At 39.4% G+C, this 17,525-nt stretch overlaps 1 protein-coding gene across 3 annotated transcripts in view; it reads left to right on the forward strand.

Annotated features, from left to right (window-relative positions):
• The first annotated feature begins 258 nt into the window (after positions 1-258).
• LOC309970670 (zinc finger protein 84-like) overlaps positions 259-17,525 on the forward strand; it is a 34,117-nt gene continuing 16,850 nt past the window's right edge. For 2 of the 3 annotated variants that reach the window (XM_082853142.1, XM_082853141.1), the window contains exons 1-3: positions 259-791; positions 1,565-1,622; positions 4,782-4,968. In XM_082853142.1, the coding sequence (XP_082709268.1) occupies positions 4,954-4,968 (15 nt within the window). In that variant the 5' untranslated portion in view covers positions 259-791; positions 1,565-1,622; positions 4,782-4,953. The remainder of the gene's footprint in view (positions 792-1,564; positions 1,623-4,781; positions 4,969-17,525) is intronic. The other variant, XR_014326697.1, reaches the window with a different exon arrangement.

Here is a 17,525-nt window from a genome sequence, read left to right on the forward strand (position 1 = left end):
CTCGTGCGCGCGCGCGGTCCTCCAGCCCAGCTCCGGGCCGTTGGGATCCCGCGGGTCCGCCCGGGTCGCGCAAAGGCTGGGGGCGGGGCGGTCACGTGGGTCCCGGTCCCGCGCGTCCGTGGTTCCGAGGCCTTTTTTGCAGGTTCCGGGGCTGGATTCCTGTGGGGCGGGCGGCTGGGGCTGAGGGAGCCCGCGGGGGAGGGGCTGGGGGTCGTGCCAGGGCCGCCAGTGGGCGTCAGCGCTTGGGCCGGGGTCTCCGCGGCTGGGGTGCGGTGGGCACCGGTGGCCCCCGGGGTCGAGGGGAGGCCCTTCGTCCGCCGCGGCTGGTGCTTGTCGCGCCGGGGCCTCTCCTGCCAGGCCGGCTTGGAAAGGCGGTGCCTTCCCACGCGCGTCCCTGCGCGTCCCCGGCCGCGAGCCCTGGGCGGGCGCGGTCGGAGCATCGGGACCCACGGCGGGTCGGGGAGCGTCCGGAGAGTGTCCGCGGCGTGACCCGGTTGCAAGGCCTGTGTCGCCCCTCCACCCTGGCTCGACTCAGCTCGCCTCTGCCTTTATCAGGAGGGTTTTTCCGAGGCTCCTCCACTAACGAGAACCCCCAAACAACTTCGACAGTAGCTGGCGGGGTGGGCACCGCGTTGGCTCAAGGCCTTGTCTCTGACCTGGACCCACGTCTGCTCCTTGGAACAACAGCCCACTCACGATTTCTGGGTCTCAGGCTTTTCATCTGAAAATGAGGGAATGGAAAGAATTGACCTTTTCTGCCCTAGTCCGGTGGATTTTGCTGTCATCAAAACGTACATTAGTTTATTTTATTTATTATTTACTGTTTACTTTGTTTCAACCACGTGGTGCTGGACTGAAACTGCTCTGTTTGCCTGTTTTCTTGGGTTAAGGACTTTAAAATATGTTCACTGTAGTTAATTTAGAGTATCTTGATAAACAGATTCAAATGAAAATCATTCATGATCCCATCAACAGGAAACAGTCACTGCTAACATTTTGTGCATTTATTTTAGTCAAGAAACGTGTGTATGTTTTGAATACACCTTACGTGTTCCCTTAAAAAAAAAACAAAATTGGGAATATGCTGCAAATCCTGCTTAAAGCCCTTAGAGTATATCACAGATATGTTAAGTTGAAATATTTTGTCCCAAGTGGGGAGTTTAAACTTACCAGGGGAGTTTTTTTCAACTTGCCCCTGAGAACTTATCTTTCTCTTGTTATTCTCCTTAGTCTGCCCTGGTGCCGTCATTTCTGGACAGGGGACTGTGTCATGCATGTACTGGGACTATAAACAGGGACTCCCAAGGCCTTTGCCCACCCCTCCCAATACAGTTGTTGAGGGCCTGTGATCACAGGCTCTGGAGTGGGCTGCATGGGACCACTTCCTGTGTATGTCATCTGTTTTGGGCATGTTATTGAACTTCTGTGCCTTATTGCTTCTTCTGTGATGAGAACTGAATGCATCAAAAAAGACAGTACGGTGTGTAGAACATCTGGCACATAGTAGGTGTAAGTTAACGTTATTTTTTTCATTATTCTTTCCCTTTCCTTTACAATTCCACAGAATTTGACGCTGAGTGGGAGCTACAGGATGATGATGAAGGTGCCCCTTCCCCCTGCAGGTAAATGTGAGTGCGTGGCAGGGAGAGCTGCAGTGCTCTGCAGGAAACTGCCGAGGTAAAGTCACACCCGTGAAGTTAAAAGGGGCCAAATTGTACAACGAAGGGCGGGCATAGGCTTCCATTTGCTGAAGGGACACATAAGAGTCAAGTGTAAGAGCATTCAGGGAGAACTTCTCCCTCCAGGGCCAACTTGCAAAAACATTTGTTTAAATTAAAGGAAAATAAGGTCCAATCTGTACTGTGCTGAGCAAGTAACATATCAGAAATATTTTAAAACTACCACACTGATGGTGTGTCACACTCTGTCCACCTCACATTCTCAACTCTGTGTTCTCCGCAAAATCTGCCTCATTTTGACATAAGTGTCTCTACTCTTCCTAAGTTTTTGCTGAAATCCAGCTAAACTTTACCAAATAGTTTTTGACAAAGCTACAAAGGAAATTTAAAAATCACACTGTGAATTTGGCTGTCTGCTTAAGGAAATAGTTTGAATGTAAACGTAGTTTTATTTGTCAGAATGCCGGAGTTTTTATTACATGAGATGACGTGAAAGCATAATGCAAAGGAAATGACATATTCACTGTAGGTATATTTTCCTTGTCTGGGGTGTGTGTGTGTGTGTGTGTGTGTGTGTGTGTGTGTGTGTGTGTGTGTGTGTGGTTATGATTGATTTTTCTTGAACCACTCAGAGTTTATTACGTTTTTTAATGGTTAAATTTATTGACTTTTTAAATAAAATTGTATGGCTTTTGCCTTTGTATCATGTGTTGGGGAGACATTTGCCCCCAAATTATACAAATATTCACTTGTGTTTTCTTTAGGTACTATCATGGTTTCCATTATTTTAAATTCTGATCCATCTGGAAGTACAGTTGACCCTTGAACAATACGGGTTTGAACTGCATGGGTCCACCTATATGCAGATTTTTTTCAATAAATACTACAGTACTATACGATCAGAGGTTGGTTGAATCTGCAGATATGGAACCTCTGATACAGAGGGCCAACTATAAAATTAATTATATGAGGATTTTCGAATGAGCGGGTGGGTCGGTGCCCCTAACCCCCAAGTTGTTAAGGGTCAACTGTAGTTTGTTGTAATGTATGAGATAGATAACTAGCTTTATTTTCTCTCAAGTGTTAATCACTTCTGTTCATTAAGTAATCCAGTTTTACTTTGCGTGTGAAATGCCACATTTATTGCATGTAAATCCTGACATATTTGGACCATTATGCTTTATTTATCTATATATCTTTTCTGGAGGCAGTGTGAAATACTTTTTTGATAATATAATTTTATAATATATGTTAATATTACATGGGCCTGTTTACACTCATTATTTTGTATTTCCAAAAGTGTCCAAAGCTGTTCCTGAACCTTTTTTTTTCCAGGTGAACTTTAGAATTGCTTGTTAAAGAAAAGCTTTTTGAAATTGTGATTGGAGTTGACTAAAGATATAAATCATTCGGGGCTGACTTCTTTTTAGTGTATGAAATCTTTCTATCCCAGGACAAGACCAAATTGTGCGTGTACGAAGTCTCTTCTTACAGTCCTCATTGGTGTTTTTAGTTTGTTTCCTATGAACCTTACATATTTCTTGTCAAGTATATCTCTGCATGTTTTATGTATTTTTTTCTGTTATGCGTAGATTTGACTTTCTACCTTTTTATTTGTTTAAATAAGAAAGTTGTTGATATTAACAGAACTATGTCTGTTGATCTGGAAAGATGCTTTGCATAGCGGGAAGAAAACAAAAACAGTTTTTAAATGTGACCATATACCTCTTAAGAGTGGTTATGTGTGGTCATAGGTTATAGTTGTTTCTTATTTAGCTTACATACATTTCTAAGTTTTGCCATCATGTTTTACTTTTGTAATAATAATTATGGTTTATATTTGTTTAGTGCTGATGTGCACCAGCTCCAGTTCTAAGATGAGTATATTTTCACAATTTAAGATATATAAAGGAATCATTTCTTATGTAACCAGGAGGAACTTCAATATATGTTTCTGAGTTGGCACTGAAGGTTGAATCACAGGAAGACATGAAAGGGAAGAGCTTGGTGTTTTAAGTGCTGCTTTTTAGTCGGAGGGATGAGCAGGCTGTTCTTCATTTGTATTTCTATGGAACTAAGGGGACTGAATGTCTGCATGGAAATAAGAGCTAATTCCAGGATATATGGTGTGTGTGTGTGTGTGTGTGTGTGTGTACATATGTGTACATGAATACACACAACTGACATGATTTTGGTACTAAATACCTTGAACAAGAGGTAGCAAGAAAGAGAAATAACATTCCATTTCTGATGTTTAATAATTGTGCAATTATGGGCACATTCTAAGTCTCAGTTTTCTTTCTATAAGATGGAGATTTTGTTAAATGCCTTTTGGGTTGTCTGTGAGGGTTAAATTGTAAAGTGCTTAGTATTTTGTCTTATATATAGAAAGCACTCAGATGTTACCTGTTATTATTACAAGGAACTAGTCACTTTGCTTTTAATATCTTATTTATTCCTCAGAATCCCTGTGGCATTACATAATGATTAAAGAATAATCCTCCAGAAGTATATAACCTCTGTGCATCAAACAACATAGCTTTAAGCATACAATCAACAGAATTGCAAGGAAAAACTGACCAATCTGTAATCATATTGGGAGAGTTTAACACACTTCCTTCAGAAAATGATAGGATTGGCAGACATAAATTAGGAAAGTTATAGAAAATTTTAATAGGAAACTAAGGCTCAGAAAAATGAGCCTTAGTTTCCTATTCGTTTTTCCCCAAAGTCACAAAGCCAGCAAAGGGAAAGGGTTGATTGAAACTCAGATCTGTTATAATACAAATCACATAAGCTTTCCAAAATTCCATCTGCCTAACACAGAGCTGTCATGTCCTTCACAGCACCTGTTCCGCACTGTCCTCAGTGCACACTGACTGTATCTCAGAATTACTTACTTCTGGTCCTTCTTTATTTGTGTGCAGAGACTTTTGCTGTTCTTTTACGTTACATTCTGTTTCTGTCCCTGGTAGTCCTGTTTCAGTTATATAGGAAACACACTCTGGCCTTAGATGATCATGAATTCCTAGTTCCTAGCAAGAGAGGAAAGGATTTTTGGTGCAGCGTGAATATACCAGTTGAAGTTCGTCTGTCCCCAAGTCCACAGATCCTGGTTCCACACAAATAAGGCTGCTCGTGTGAGATAAGAAACGCGTTCCCAGAAGCAGAAAGTCATTCCTAGTGTAAAAGACCTCACACCAGAGCTTCAGGGCAGAAGCAGAGGCTGCAGGACAGAACAAATCTCAGACTTGCTACTCATCTTGCAGCAGAAATGACCATGTTACAGGTGAGTTCATGTTTATTTCTCATTATTTTTCCAGGGAATTAAAAGAGGTGTGTAAGACCACTAGTGAAAAAGGAAAGAATAAATGGTTAAGAAATCAAGGGAAAATACCCTCAGAATGGAAGATCCAAGTTGGGACAAAATTGAAGCGGCGATATGTTAACTATAGGGCCTCAAGAAATTCTTTTTTTTTTTTTTTTTTTTTTGCGGTACGCGGGCCTCTCACTGTTGTGGCCTCTCCTGTTGCCGAGCACAGGCTCCGGACGCGCAGGCTCAGAGGCCATGGCTCACGGGCCCAGCCACTCCGCAGCATGTGGGATCTTCCCGGACCGGGGCATGAACCCGTGTCCCCTGCATCGGCAGGCAGACTCTCAACCACCGCGCCACCAGGATAGCCCGAGAAATTCTTAAAGTTTCAATTTTTATAAGCCTTACTGTCCTACATAATTATTGAATTTGAGCTGTAAACTTGGTTCTCAAATTTTTGACAGGTGTAATGAGTATGTTTATATGAATTGCATTATCCAAAGGAAAAAGCAAACTGATTTTTCATAGAAAGTAAATGTTTCTTGGTCATTCCTTGGTGAAGCCTTTGAATAAATGATATAGTGGGTAATGTCCTTAGGAGAAAGATTGTAATAAATACATGGTATTATAGCCATTTTTCATAGTTTTCCACAGAGTATGACCCACGGGGAAAATGCCAAAGCAGAATTTAGTCCCCGTAATTATTTAAATTATTTATTTACCTCTTTAGTTGTGAAGCAGAATTCACATGGAGAAAAGTTCATAAAATGTAAAAGTACAGCTTAATGTATTATCAAATGAATACCCATGAAGCCACCATTTCATTTCAAGAAATAGAGCATTCCCAGCCCAAATGAGGCCCTTCCTGTGCCCCCTTCCCAATCACAACTTCTCCCTCCTGACAGACGGAGCCAGGACTCCATCTTTTGTAACGATTTCCTTGCTTTTCTGTATAATTTTACTCCTAAGTGTTTATCCTTAAACACTGCCATTTGATTTTGTCTGCTGTTGTGTATACTCATTTGTGTTTTGCTTCTGTCAGTTAGCAATTGCAGCCTTCTCTCCAATTAAGGTAGCTTCTCAATATCACCAAATCCAGCCATTATCAAATTTCCAGTTGTCTCATAAATTGTCCTCTGTTTGAATCAGAATCTAAAAGTTCATACAGTGCAGTTGATTGATCTGCCTCTGAATCTTGGCTCTGCCTATTTTTTTCTGTCCAAACTATCTGTTGAGGAAGCAGGCCGTTTATCTGTAGTTTCCCACGGTCTGAAGGCTTTGACTAAGTGGCGTGGTGGATAATGTCCTCGTTTGACTGATTAAACCCCCCAGTGTTGTTGGTGTGTTCTGCCATCTGTGTTTCCTGTGAATTGGTAGATTCAGAGCTGCGCTTTCCAGTCCCGAAGCCACCGGCCACATATGACTGTTTGAACTTAAGTTAATTCAATGAAATCCCTTTGTCACAGTTGCCACGTTTCAAGTGCTCCGTAGCCACAGACTGGACAGCCACAAATTAGGTGGCACAGGTAAAGAAAATTTCCATCACCACAGGAGGTTCCACTTTGAGGCTTGATCAGATTTAAGTGTGACTTTTTGGCAAGAGTGCTTCAGAGGTTGTGGTGGTACTTCTTTCAGGAGGTGCATAAAGCCCACTTGTCTCTCTTTGTCTTGCTGATGGCTTTATTCTCCTTATTTTTTTTTGGTTGTCTTGGGTCTTAGTTGTGGCACATGGGCTCTTTGTTGAGGCATGTGGGATCGTTTTGTTAGGGCGCTCGGTCTGATCGGGTTTCTGTCTGGTTGTGCTGGGCAGGCTCCACGGTGCGTGGGCTCTGTAGTTTGCAACATGAGGGCTCTCTCATTGAGGCGCATGAGCTCAGTAGTTGTGGCGGGCTTAGTTTCTCCGTGGCACGTGGGATCTTAGTTCCTCGACCAGGGATCTAGCCGGCGTCCACTGCATTGGAAGGCAGTTCTTTACCACTGGACCACCAGGGAAGTCCCTTGTTGATGGCTTTAAATGGTTGTTGCCCAGATGGATTATTTCATTAGGGGCTGCAAAATGGTAACACCCTCCTTGTAACATTTCTTTATTAACTAGAATGCAGCTTTCTAGCATGCCAAGATATATCAAGGATCAGTTTGTACATTTTCTGCCCCAGAACTGCAATTAGTATCTTAAAATTTAGTCATTAGTTTTAAAAGTGTTTGTTGCCAAAACATGGAAATATACTAGATTTTTGCATATTGACTTGGTATTCAAGAACTTTGTAAGCCCATTTACTAATTCTAATAATTCTTCTTTAGATTTGTTTAGATTTTCCATGTTTATAAAAATATCAGCAATACTTTTTTTTTAGTAAAAAGAAATTCCACTGACTTCCTAGTTTGATGAGACTTTCTATAACAAATAATTGTTGATTATTTTTCAATTTTTGGTGTGTTCATTTGTTCTTTGTTTCATCTGTTTGTTCTTTTTCATACTTTTATATTCTTATGAAATCTAGTCCTTTTTGAAAACTGTAAACGTGCTTTTTAATCTAACTCTGTTGGATTTTTCTGTTATCTGTCGTTCTTGTTATATACATTCTTCCATTTACAGATATGCTTTATCTGCATCTATCGAGGTGATACTATGTTTTTTCTTAATCTGTTAAAGTAGTAAATATCTGTGACTTTTTAAAAAAATGTTAAATCAACCTTGAATTTTTGGGATAAACTCCAGCTTGGTCTTGATATATTTTCTTCTTTATGTTTTGCTTAATATAGTAGTTTGGTAACATTGTTTAGGATTTTCACATCAGTGTTCATGTGTAAGTAGGCCTTTGCTTTTCCCTTCTTGCAATACCCTTATTGGATTTTGTTATCAAGGTCATGTTAGTATCAAAAAGTTTATCAAAAGTTGCTTCCATATTCTATAAGAGTTTAGTAAAATTGGAATTATTTCTGCATTAAATGTTTACAGAATTAACTGGTAAAGCCATTTTTTTATGAGAAGATGTAAACTCAGGGAACCAGCGTTTTCCACATGACCAATGCATGATTTATAAAATCATTAGTGGGTAAATGATCCATTTAAGGAGGAAGATAAAACAATATATTTTAATGTAACAGTGTGAGAAGTTCATTGATATAGTTGAAGGTTATACATTGTAGCTTATCTTTGTGAGACCAGTTGATTAGTTTTGATGTTTATGAAAGAAGAATATCCACAATTAACTAATTCTAATTGTTTTAAGGTCTTTTGGATTTTCTTTATGCAGTCATACCATCTATGACAGTTTTACATCTTCCTTTCAATATTTATACTCTTTCCTTGCATTATATTGTACTGACCTCCTGGCCAGTACTGTACCTGCAGTACCTTGTGGACTAGAGGTGGCGTTGGGAACACCCTTGCCTCGCCCTAGGCCTGCACTGTCCACTACATAGCATATCACAACTGCTCACCTCTGACACCAGTCACCTGGAGTTAGTGCAGACTCTGCAGGGTGAGGGCACCATCCCCAACAAGAGTGCTTTCACTTAAGTTGCCAACTGTAAGTTTCGGGGTCCCCAGGTCACCTGCACTTCTGACCAATAGGCTGCAAATTTGAGGGGTTCCTATGACCCCCTCAGGTTCACTGGAATTGTTCACAGAACTTAGGAAAGTGCTATACTTAAAACTGCATTTTTTTTTTTTTTCCTGTACGCGGGCCTCTCGCTGTTGTGGCCTCTCCCGTTGCAGAGCACAGGCTCCGGACGCGCAGTCTCAGCGGCCGTGGCTCACGGGCCCAGCCGCTCCGCGGCATGTGGGATCTTCCCGGACCGGGGCACGAACCCGTGTCCCCTGCATCGGCAGGCGGACTCTCAACCACTGCGCCACCAGGGAAGCCCCTGCAGTTTTATTATAAAGGACACAAGTTGGGATCAGCCAAATGAAGAGACACACAGGGTGAGGTCTGGCAGGGTCCCAAACATGGAGCTTCTGCGCCCTCTCCCCATGGAATCAGGGCACATCACCCTCTTGGCCCATGTCTGTTTACCACCCAAGAAGCTAACATGAGGCAGCAGTATCCGGAGTTTTTACTGGGTATTCATTTTGTAGGTGTGATTGATAAAATCACAGCCATGTGACTGAACTCAGCCTCCAGCCTGGAGGTTGGGCTGATAGCGTCTGCCTCAAAGCCCCAACCCTCCAAGCAAATGGTTGGAACTTCCAGCATGGGCAGTGCCCACCTGGAGACTCCAGGAGCCCACCATGAGTTACCTGTTCCGTAAACTCAGGAGGGGCCCACCACGAATTACAAAGGAAGCTCCATCGCAGGAACCTGGGACAAAGACCAGACAGTCTTTATTATCCAACAGGTAGCCATTAGCTACACATGCTCTTTACATTTAAATTAATTAAAATTAAATAAAATAGAAAAGTCAGTGCTTAGTCACCTTTGAAGTGTTCAGTAGACACTGGTGCCTAGTGGCTACCGTATTGGATGGTGCAGATATAGAGCATTTTAGTAGTCACAAGAAATTCTGCTGGACGGTGCTGTTCTGGACCTCAGAGAGCAAGTACTCAGTGCTTTACCATAAAGTATGATGCTACCTGTACGTATTTTGTAGATTATGATTATCAGATTAAATTATTTTCTATTCTTAGTTTGTTGATAGTATTTTACACTGAACAGATTTTCACCGTATACCTTTTCTTCATTTTGAGGTGATAATGGCTTTTCTCCTTTATTCTGTTAATATGACAGGGATTTCTGAATCGGTATCTTGCACAGCTGAAGGAACCCTCATTTGGTCAGGCTATGTTATACTTTTTATGCATGGCTAGATTCAGTTTGTTAATATTTTGTTAGGAATTTTGATTCTATGAGTTATTTGCTTGTGATGTTCTTTTCTTGTTGTGTTCCTATCTGATTTGGGATTAGAGGTCTCCTGGCCTTATAAAATGAGTTGAGAAGTTTGCACTCTTTTCTTTTATGTGAGATCATTTTATTTGTTCCTTAAATGTTGGAAAGAATTCACCTTTGAAGCTATCTAGACGTTGAGTTTTCTTTGAAGGAAGGTTTTAAAATGTGAGGGTTAATTCCTTTAACAGTTACAGACTAATTCAGACCTTTTTTCTTGTGTCACTTTTTTTTTTTTTTTTTTTTTTTTTTTTTGCGTACGCAGGCCTCTCACTGTTGTGGCCCTTCCCGCTGCGGAGCACAGGCCCCAGATGCGCAGGCCCAACGGTCACAGCTCACGGGCCCAGCCGCTCCGTGGCATGTGGGATCCTCCCGGACTGGGGCACGAACCCGCGTCCCCTGCATTGGCAGGCGGACTCTCAACCACTGTGCCACCAGGGAAGCCCTCTTGTGTCACTTCTGAGTAGATTATTTTTCAAGAAATATATCTGTTTCATCTAAGTTGTCAAATATGTTGGCATAAATTTATTAATATTATATTATCTTTTTAACGGCTTTATTGTACTATGATGTCAGTAGGATCCACCTATTTTAAGTGTACAATTCAGTGATTTTTTTTTAAGTAACTTTATGTTGTGTAACCATCATCACAATCCAGTTTTAGAAGGGTTCCATCACCCCAAGAGGATCTTTGTGACATTTGCGTCAGTTCGTCTTCCCATCACCAGCCTGAGGCAGCCACTAATTTGCTTACTTTCTATATAGGTTTTCCTTTTGGGCATATCATATAATGGATTTATATAAATGTGTAATCGTTTTGTGTCTAGCCTCTTTCAATAAGCATAGTACTTTTGAGGTCCATCTATGCTTTAGCATATGTCAGGAATTCATTCTTTTTATTGTTGAATAGTATCCCATTGTAAGGATATACCACTTTTATTTATCCATTCACCACTTGATGGATTTGGAATATTTACACATTTTGTTGGTTTTTTTTAAATTGAAATATAGTTGATTTACAATGTCGTCTTTCAGGTTACAGCAAAGTAATTCATTTATACGTATTTGTGTATATATATTCTTTTTCAGAATCTTTTTCATTATAGGTTATTACAGGATATTGAATATATTTCCCTGTGTAATACAGTAGATTCTTGTTAGTTATCCATTTTATATATAGTAGGGTGTATCTGTTAATCTCAAACTCTGAACTTATTCCTCCCCTCCTTTCCCCTTTGGTAACCATAAGTTTTCTATGTTGGTGAGTCTATTTCTGTTTTGTAAATAAGTTCACTTGTATTACTTTTTTTAGATTCACATATAAGTGATATCATATATTTGTCCTTCTCTGTCTTACTGACTTCACTCAGCATGATAATCTCTAGGTCCATCCATGCTGCTGCAAATGGCAGTATTTCATTCTTTTTTATGGCTGAATAGTGTGCCACTGTGTGTATATGTACCACATCTTCTTTATCCATTCATCTGTCGATGAACATTTAGGTTCCTTCCATGTCTTAGCTGTTGTAAATAGTGCTGCTATGAACATAGAGGTGCATGTATCTTTTCAAATTAGAGTTTTCATCTTTTCTAGATATATGCCCAGGAGTGGGATTGCTGGATCGTATGGTAACCCTGTTTTTTGAGGAACCTCCATACTGTTCTCCATAGTGGCTGCACCAATTTACATTCCCACCAACAGTGCAAGAGGGTTCCCTTTTCTCCATACCCTCTCTATCATTTACTCTTTGCAGACTTTCTGATGATGGCCATTCTGACTGATGTGAGGTGATACCTCACTGTAGTTTTGTTTTGCATTTCTCTAATAATTAGCCTTTTTGAGCATCTTTTCATGTGCTTTTTGACCAGCTGTATGTCTTCTTTAGAGAAATGTCTATTTATGTCATCTGCCCATCTTTTGATTGGGGTGTTTGTTTTTTTTCAGATGTTGAGCTGTATGAGCTGTTTGTATATTTTGGAAATTAAGCCCTTGTCAGTCACATTGATTGCAAATATTTTCTCCCATTCTGTAGGTTGTCTTTTTCTTTTTAATTAATTAATTAATTAATTAATTTTTGGCTGTGTTGGGTCTTCGTTGCTGCGTGCAGCCTTTCTGTAGTTGCAGTGAGCGGGGGCTACTCTTCATTGCAGTGCATGGGCTTCTCATTGCAGTGGCTTCTCTTGTTGTGGAGCACTGGCTCTAGGTGCGTGGGCTTCAGTAGTTGTGGCACACAGGCTCAGTAGTTGTGGCTCGTGGGCTGTAGAGAGCAGGCTCAGTAGTTGTGGCACACGGGCTTAGTTACTCTGTGGCATGTGGTATCTTCCCAGACCAGGGCTTGAACCCGTATCCCCTGCATTGGCAGGAGGATTCTTAACCACTGCGCCACCAGGGAAGTCCCAGTGGGTTGTTTTTAATTTTGTTTCTGGTTTCCTTTGCTCTGCAAAATCTTTTACGTTTAATTAGGTCCAATTTGTTTATTTTTGCTTTTATTTCCATTACTTTAGGAGGCAGATCCAAAAAAATATTGCTGCGATTTATGTCAAATAGTGTTCTGCCTATGTTTTCCTCTAGGAATGTTATAGTATCTGGTCTCACATTTAGGTCTTTAATACATTTTGAGTTTATTTTTGTATATGGTTAGAGAACCTAATTTCATTCCTTTACATGTAATTGTCCAGTTTTCTTAGCACCACTTATTGAAGAGACTGTCTTTTCTCCATTGTATATTCTTGCCTCCTTTGTTGTAGATTAATTGACCATAAGTGTGTGGGTATATTTCTGGGCTTTCTATCTTGTTCCATTGATCTATATGTCTGTTTCTGTGCCAGTACCATACTTTTTTGATTACTGTGGCTTTGTAGTATAGTCTGAAGTCAGGGAGCATGATTTGTCCAGCTCTGTTAAAGATTCTTTACTGGCTATTTGGGGCCTTTTGTGTTTCCATACAAATTTTAATACTAATTTGTTTTACTTCTGTGAAAAATGCCACTGTTAATTTGATAGGGGTTGCATTGAATCTGTAGATTGTCTTGGGTAGTATGGTCATTTTAACAACATTGACTTCTCCAATGCAAGAACACGGTATATATTTCCATCTGTTAATGTCACCTTCAATTTCTTTCATCAGCATCTTATAGTTTTCAGATTACAGGTCTTTGACCTCCTTAGGTAGGTTTATTTCTAGGTATTTTATTCTTTGTGATGCGGTGGTAAATGGGATTGTTTCCTTAATTTCTCTTTCTGATATTTTGTTGTTAGCATATAGAAATGCAAGAGAATTCTGTGTACTAATTTTGTATCCTGCAACTTTACTGCATTCATAGATGAGTTCTAGTAGTTTTCTGGAGGCATCTTTAGGACTTTCTATGTATAGTATCATGTCTTCTACAAACAGTGACAGATTTACTTCTTTTCCAGTTTGGATTCCTTTTATTTCTTTTTCTTCTCTGATTGCCGTGGCTAAGGCTTCCAAAACTATGTTGACTAAAAGTGGTGAGAGTGGGCATCCTTGTCTTTTTCCTGATCTTAGAGGGGATACTTTCATCTTTTCACCATGGAGTATGATGTTAGCTGTGATTTTTGTCATATATGGCCTTTATTATGTTGAGGTATGTTCCCCCTATGCCCACTTTTTGAAGAGTTTTTATCAAAGTGAATGTTGAATTTTATCAAAAGTTTTTTCTGTGTCTGTTGAGATGATCATATTGTTTTTATTCTTCCATTTGTTAACGTGGTATATCACATTGATTTGTGGATATTGAAAAATTCTTGTATCCCTGGGATAAATCCCCCTTGATCATGTTGTATGATCCTTTTACTGTTTTGTTGGATTTGGTTTGCTAGTATTTTGTTGAGGATTTTTGTGTCTATGTTCATCAGTGATATCGGCCTGTAATTCTCTTTTTCTGGTGACATCTTTGTCTGGTTTGGGTACCTGGGTGATCATGGTCTCATAGAATGAGTTTGGAAGTGTTCCTTCCTCTGAAGTTTTTTGGAATAGTTTCAGAAGGATGGGTATTAACTCTTCTCTAAATGTTTGATAGAACTCACCTGTGAAGCCATCTGGTCCTGGACTTTTATTTATTGAGAGTTTTTAAATTACTGATTCAATTTCATTACTTGTAGTTGGTTCATATTTTCTATTTCTTCCTCGTTCAGTCTTGGGAGATTGTACCTTTCTAAGAATTTGTCCATTTCTTCTATGTTGTCCATTTTATTGGTATATAGTGGCATGTAGTAGTCTCTTTTGATCCTTTGTATTTCTATGGTGTTGGTTGTAACTTCTTTTTCATTTCTCATTTTATTGATTTGGGCTCTCTCCCGTTTTTTCCTGATGAGTAATTTTATCTTTTCAAAGAACCAATTTTTAGTTTCGTTGATCTTTTCTTTTTTTTTTTTTAGTCTCTGTTTTATTTCTGCTCTAATCTGTATGATTTCTTCCCTTCTACTAACTTTGGGTTTTGTTTTTCTTCCTCTAGTTACTTCAGGTGTAAGATTGGGTTGTTTATTTGAGATTTTTCTTGTTTCCTGAAGTAAGCTTGTATAATTATAAACTTCCCTCTTAGAACTGCTTTTGCTGCATTCCACAGGTTTTGGGTTGTTGTGTTTTTATTTTCATTTGTCTTTATGTATTTTTTCATTTCCTCTTTGAATTGTTCAGTAATCCGTTGATTGTTTAGTGGCATGTTGTTTAGCCTCTACGTGCTTGTGTTTTTTTGCCGTTTTTTTCTTGTAGTTGATTTCTAGTCTCAACAACATTGTGGTTGGAAAAGATGCTTGATATGACTTCAGTTTTCTTAAATTTACCCAGCTTGTTTTGTGGTCTAGCATGTAGCCTGGAGAATGTTCCATGTGCTTTTGAAAAGATTGTATATTCTGCTGCTTTTGAACAGAATGCTCTGTATATATCAATTAAATCCATTTGGTCTTATGTGTTCTTTAGGGCCAGTGTTTCCTTATTGATTTTTTTAGTCTAGATGATCTGTCCATCGATGTAAGTGGGCTGTTAAAGTCCCCTACTATTGTTGTGTTACTGTCGATTTCTCCTTTTATGTCTGTTAATATTTGCATTATATATTGAGGTGCTCCTACGTTAGGTGCATATGTATTTACAATTGTTATATCTTCTTTTTGGATTGGTCCCTTGATCATGATGTAGTGTCCTTTTTTGTCTCTTGTAACAGTCTTTATTTTAAAGTCTATTTTGTCTGATATAAGTATTACTACTCTGGCTTTCTTTTGATTTCCATTTGTGTGGAATACCTTTTTTCATCCCCTCACTTTCAGTCTGTGTGTGTCCCTAGATCTGAAGTGGGTCTCTTGTAGACAGTATGTATATGGGTCTTGTTTTTTTAATCCATTCAGCCACTCTGTGCCTTTTGATTGGAGCATTTAGTCCATTTACACTTAAGGTAGTTATCAGTATGTTTGCTCTTATTGCCATTTTGTTAATTATTTTGGATTTGTTTTTGTAGGTCTTTTTTTCCCCTTCTTTTGTTCTCGTCTCCTGTGATTTGATGACTGTCTTTAGTGTTATGCTTGGATTCCTTTTTCTTTTTTGTGTGTGTATCTATTATAGATTTTTGGCTTGCAGTTACCATGAGGTTTTTGTATATCAGACTGTATATATATGTGATTATTTTAAGTTGCTGATCTTTTAATTTCCAATGCATTTTAAAAACTCTGCATTTGGGGGCTTCCCTGGTGGCGCAGTGGTTGAGAGTCCACCTGCCGATGCAGGGGACATGGGTTCGTGCTCCGGTCCGGGAGGATCCCACATGCCGCGGAGCGGCTGGTCCAGTGAGCCATGGCCGCCGAGCTTGCGTGTCCGGAGCCTGTGCTCCACAACGGGAGAGGCCACAACAGTGAGAGGCCCGTGTACCGCAAAAAAGAAAACCACCCTGCATTTGTATTCTCCTCCCCTCACGATTACTGTTGTTGATATCATATTTTACATCTAATTGTTTTATGTGTCCCTTAACTGCTTGTTGTGGATATAAATGATTTTACTACTTTTGTATTTTAACCTTCCTACTAGCTTTGTGTGTAGATGATTTCCTCCCTTTACTGTGTGTTTGCCTTTACTGGTGAGCTTTTTTGTTTGACAATTTTCTTGCTTCTAGTTGTAACCATTTCTTTTTCACCTAAAAATGTTCCTTTTACATTTTTTGTAAAGCTGGTTTGGTGGGGCTGAATTCTTTTAGCTTTTGTTTGTGAAGCTTTTGATTTCTCCATCAAATCTGAACAAGAGTGTTGCTGGGTAGAGTATTCTTGTTTGTAGGTTTTTCCCTTTCATCACTTTAAATATATCATGCCATATATGGCCTGCTGAAAAATCTGGCCTGCTGAAAAATCAGCTCATAGTCTTATGGGAGTTCCCTTGTATGTTATTTGTTGCTTTTCCCTTAATGCTTTTAATATTCTCTCTTCATCTTTATTTTTTTGTCAGTTTGATTACAGTGTGTCTTGGTGTGTCCCTTTTTGGGTTAATCCTGTATGGGACTCTCTGCGCTTCTTGGTTTAGGTGACTGTTTCTTTTCCCAGGTTAGGGACATTTTCAGCTGTTATCTTTTCAAATATTTTCTCAGGTCCTCTCTCTCTTCTCCTCTGGGATCATGTACAAGTTTTTGTATGAGCATGTATCTATTTGTCTTGGGTATATACCTAAGAGTGTAATTGCTGGGTTGTATGGTAAAATTATATTTAACTTCTAAAGAAGTTGCCACAGTTCCAGTGTCTGAACATTTTATATTTCTCCCAGTATGAAGTTCCAGTTTCTCCACAACTTTTTGAACACTTGTTATTGTGTCTTTTTGATTATAGTCATTCTAGTGAACATGAACTGGTGTCTCATTGTGGTTTTAATATGCATTTCCTTAATAAGTAATGATGTTGGTCATCATTTCATGTGCATATTAGCCATTTCTATATCTTCTGTATTAAAATGTATTCAAATATTCTGCCTGTTTTTTAATTGGGTTACTTATCTTTTATTATTGAGTTTTTAAAATAAGCTCTTGGGTCAAGTTCTTTATCAGAAATAGGATTTACAAATAATTTTTTTCAGTCTGTGGCTTGTCATTTCATTTTTCAATTACGTTGGTTGAAGTGCAAAGTTTTAAATTTTATTTTGCCACTTCAATAGGAATGTAGAAACCTCACCACTGTCTAGGCCCCTCACCCTCTTTCCTTTATATCATAACTGTGTTACACAGTTACACCTGCATACACTGAAAACTCCATCAGAAAACATTACGATTTTTGCTGTCAACTATGAAACGTATTTAAAGAACTGAAAAGGAGAATAGTGTATTTTATTTGCTCATATATTTGCCATTTCTGTTCTTTCTTCATTCTCGATTTTTTTAAGTTGCCTTCTGGTATCATGTCCATCTGAAGATTTTCCATTAGTAAATCTTTTAGAGCAAGTCTGCTACCCTTGAATTCTCTTAGTTTTTCTTCATAAGAAAGTTTTATCACACTATTCCTTTTTCTTCATATAAATTTATTTATTTTACTTTAGTTATTTATTTTTGGCTGCATTGGGTCTTCGTTGCTGCACACAGGCTTTCTCTAGTTGTGGTAAGCGGGGGCTTCTCTTCATTGTGGAGCGCAGGCTTCTCATTGTGGTGGCTTCTCTTGTTGTG

Source organism: Leucopleurus acutus (assembly GCF_964270905.1).
Source record: "Leucopleurus acutus genome assembly, chromosome: 13".
Classification (NCBI taxonomy): domain Eukaryota; kingdom Metazoa; phylum Chordata; class Mammalia; order Artiodactyla; family Delphinidae; genus Leucopleurus; species Leucopleurus acutus.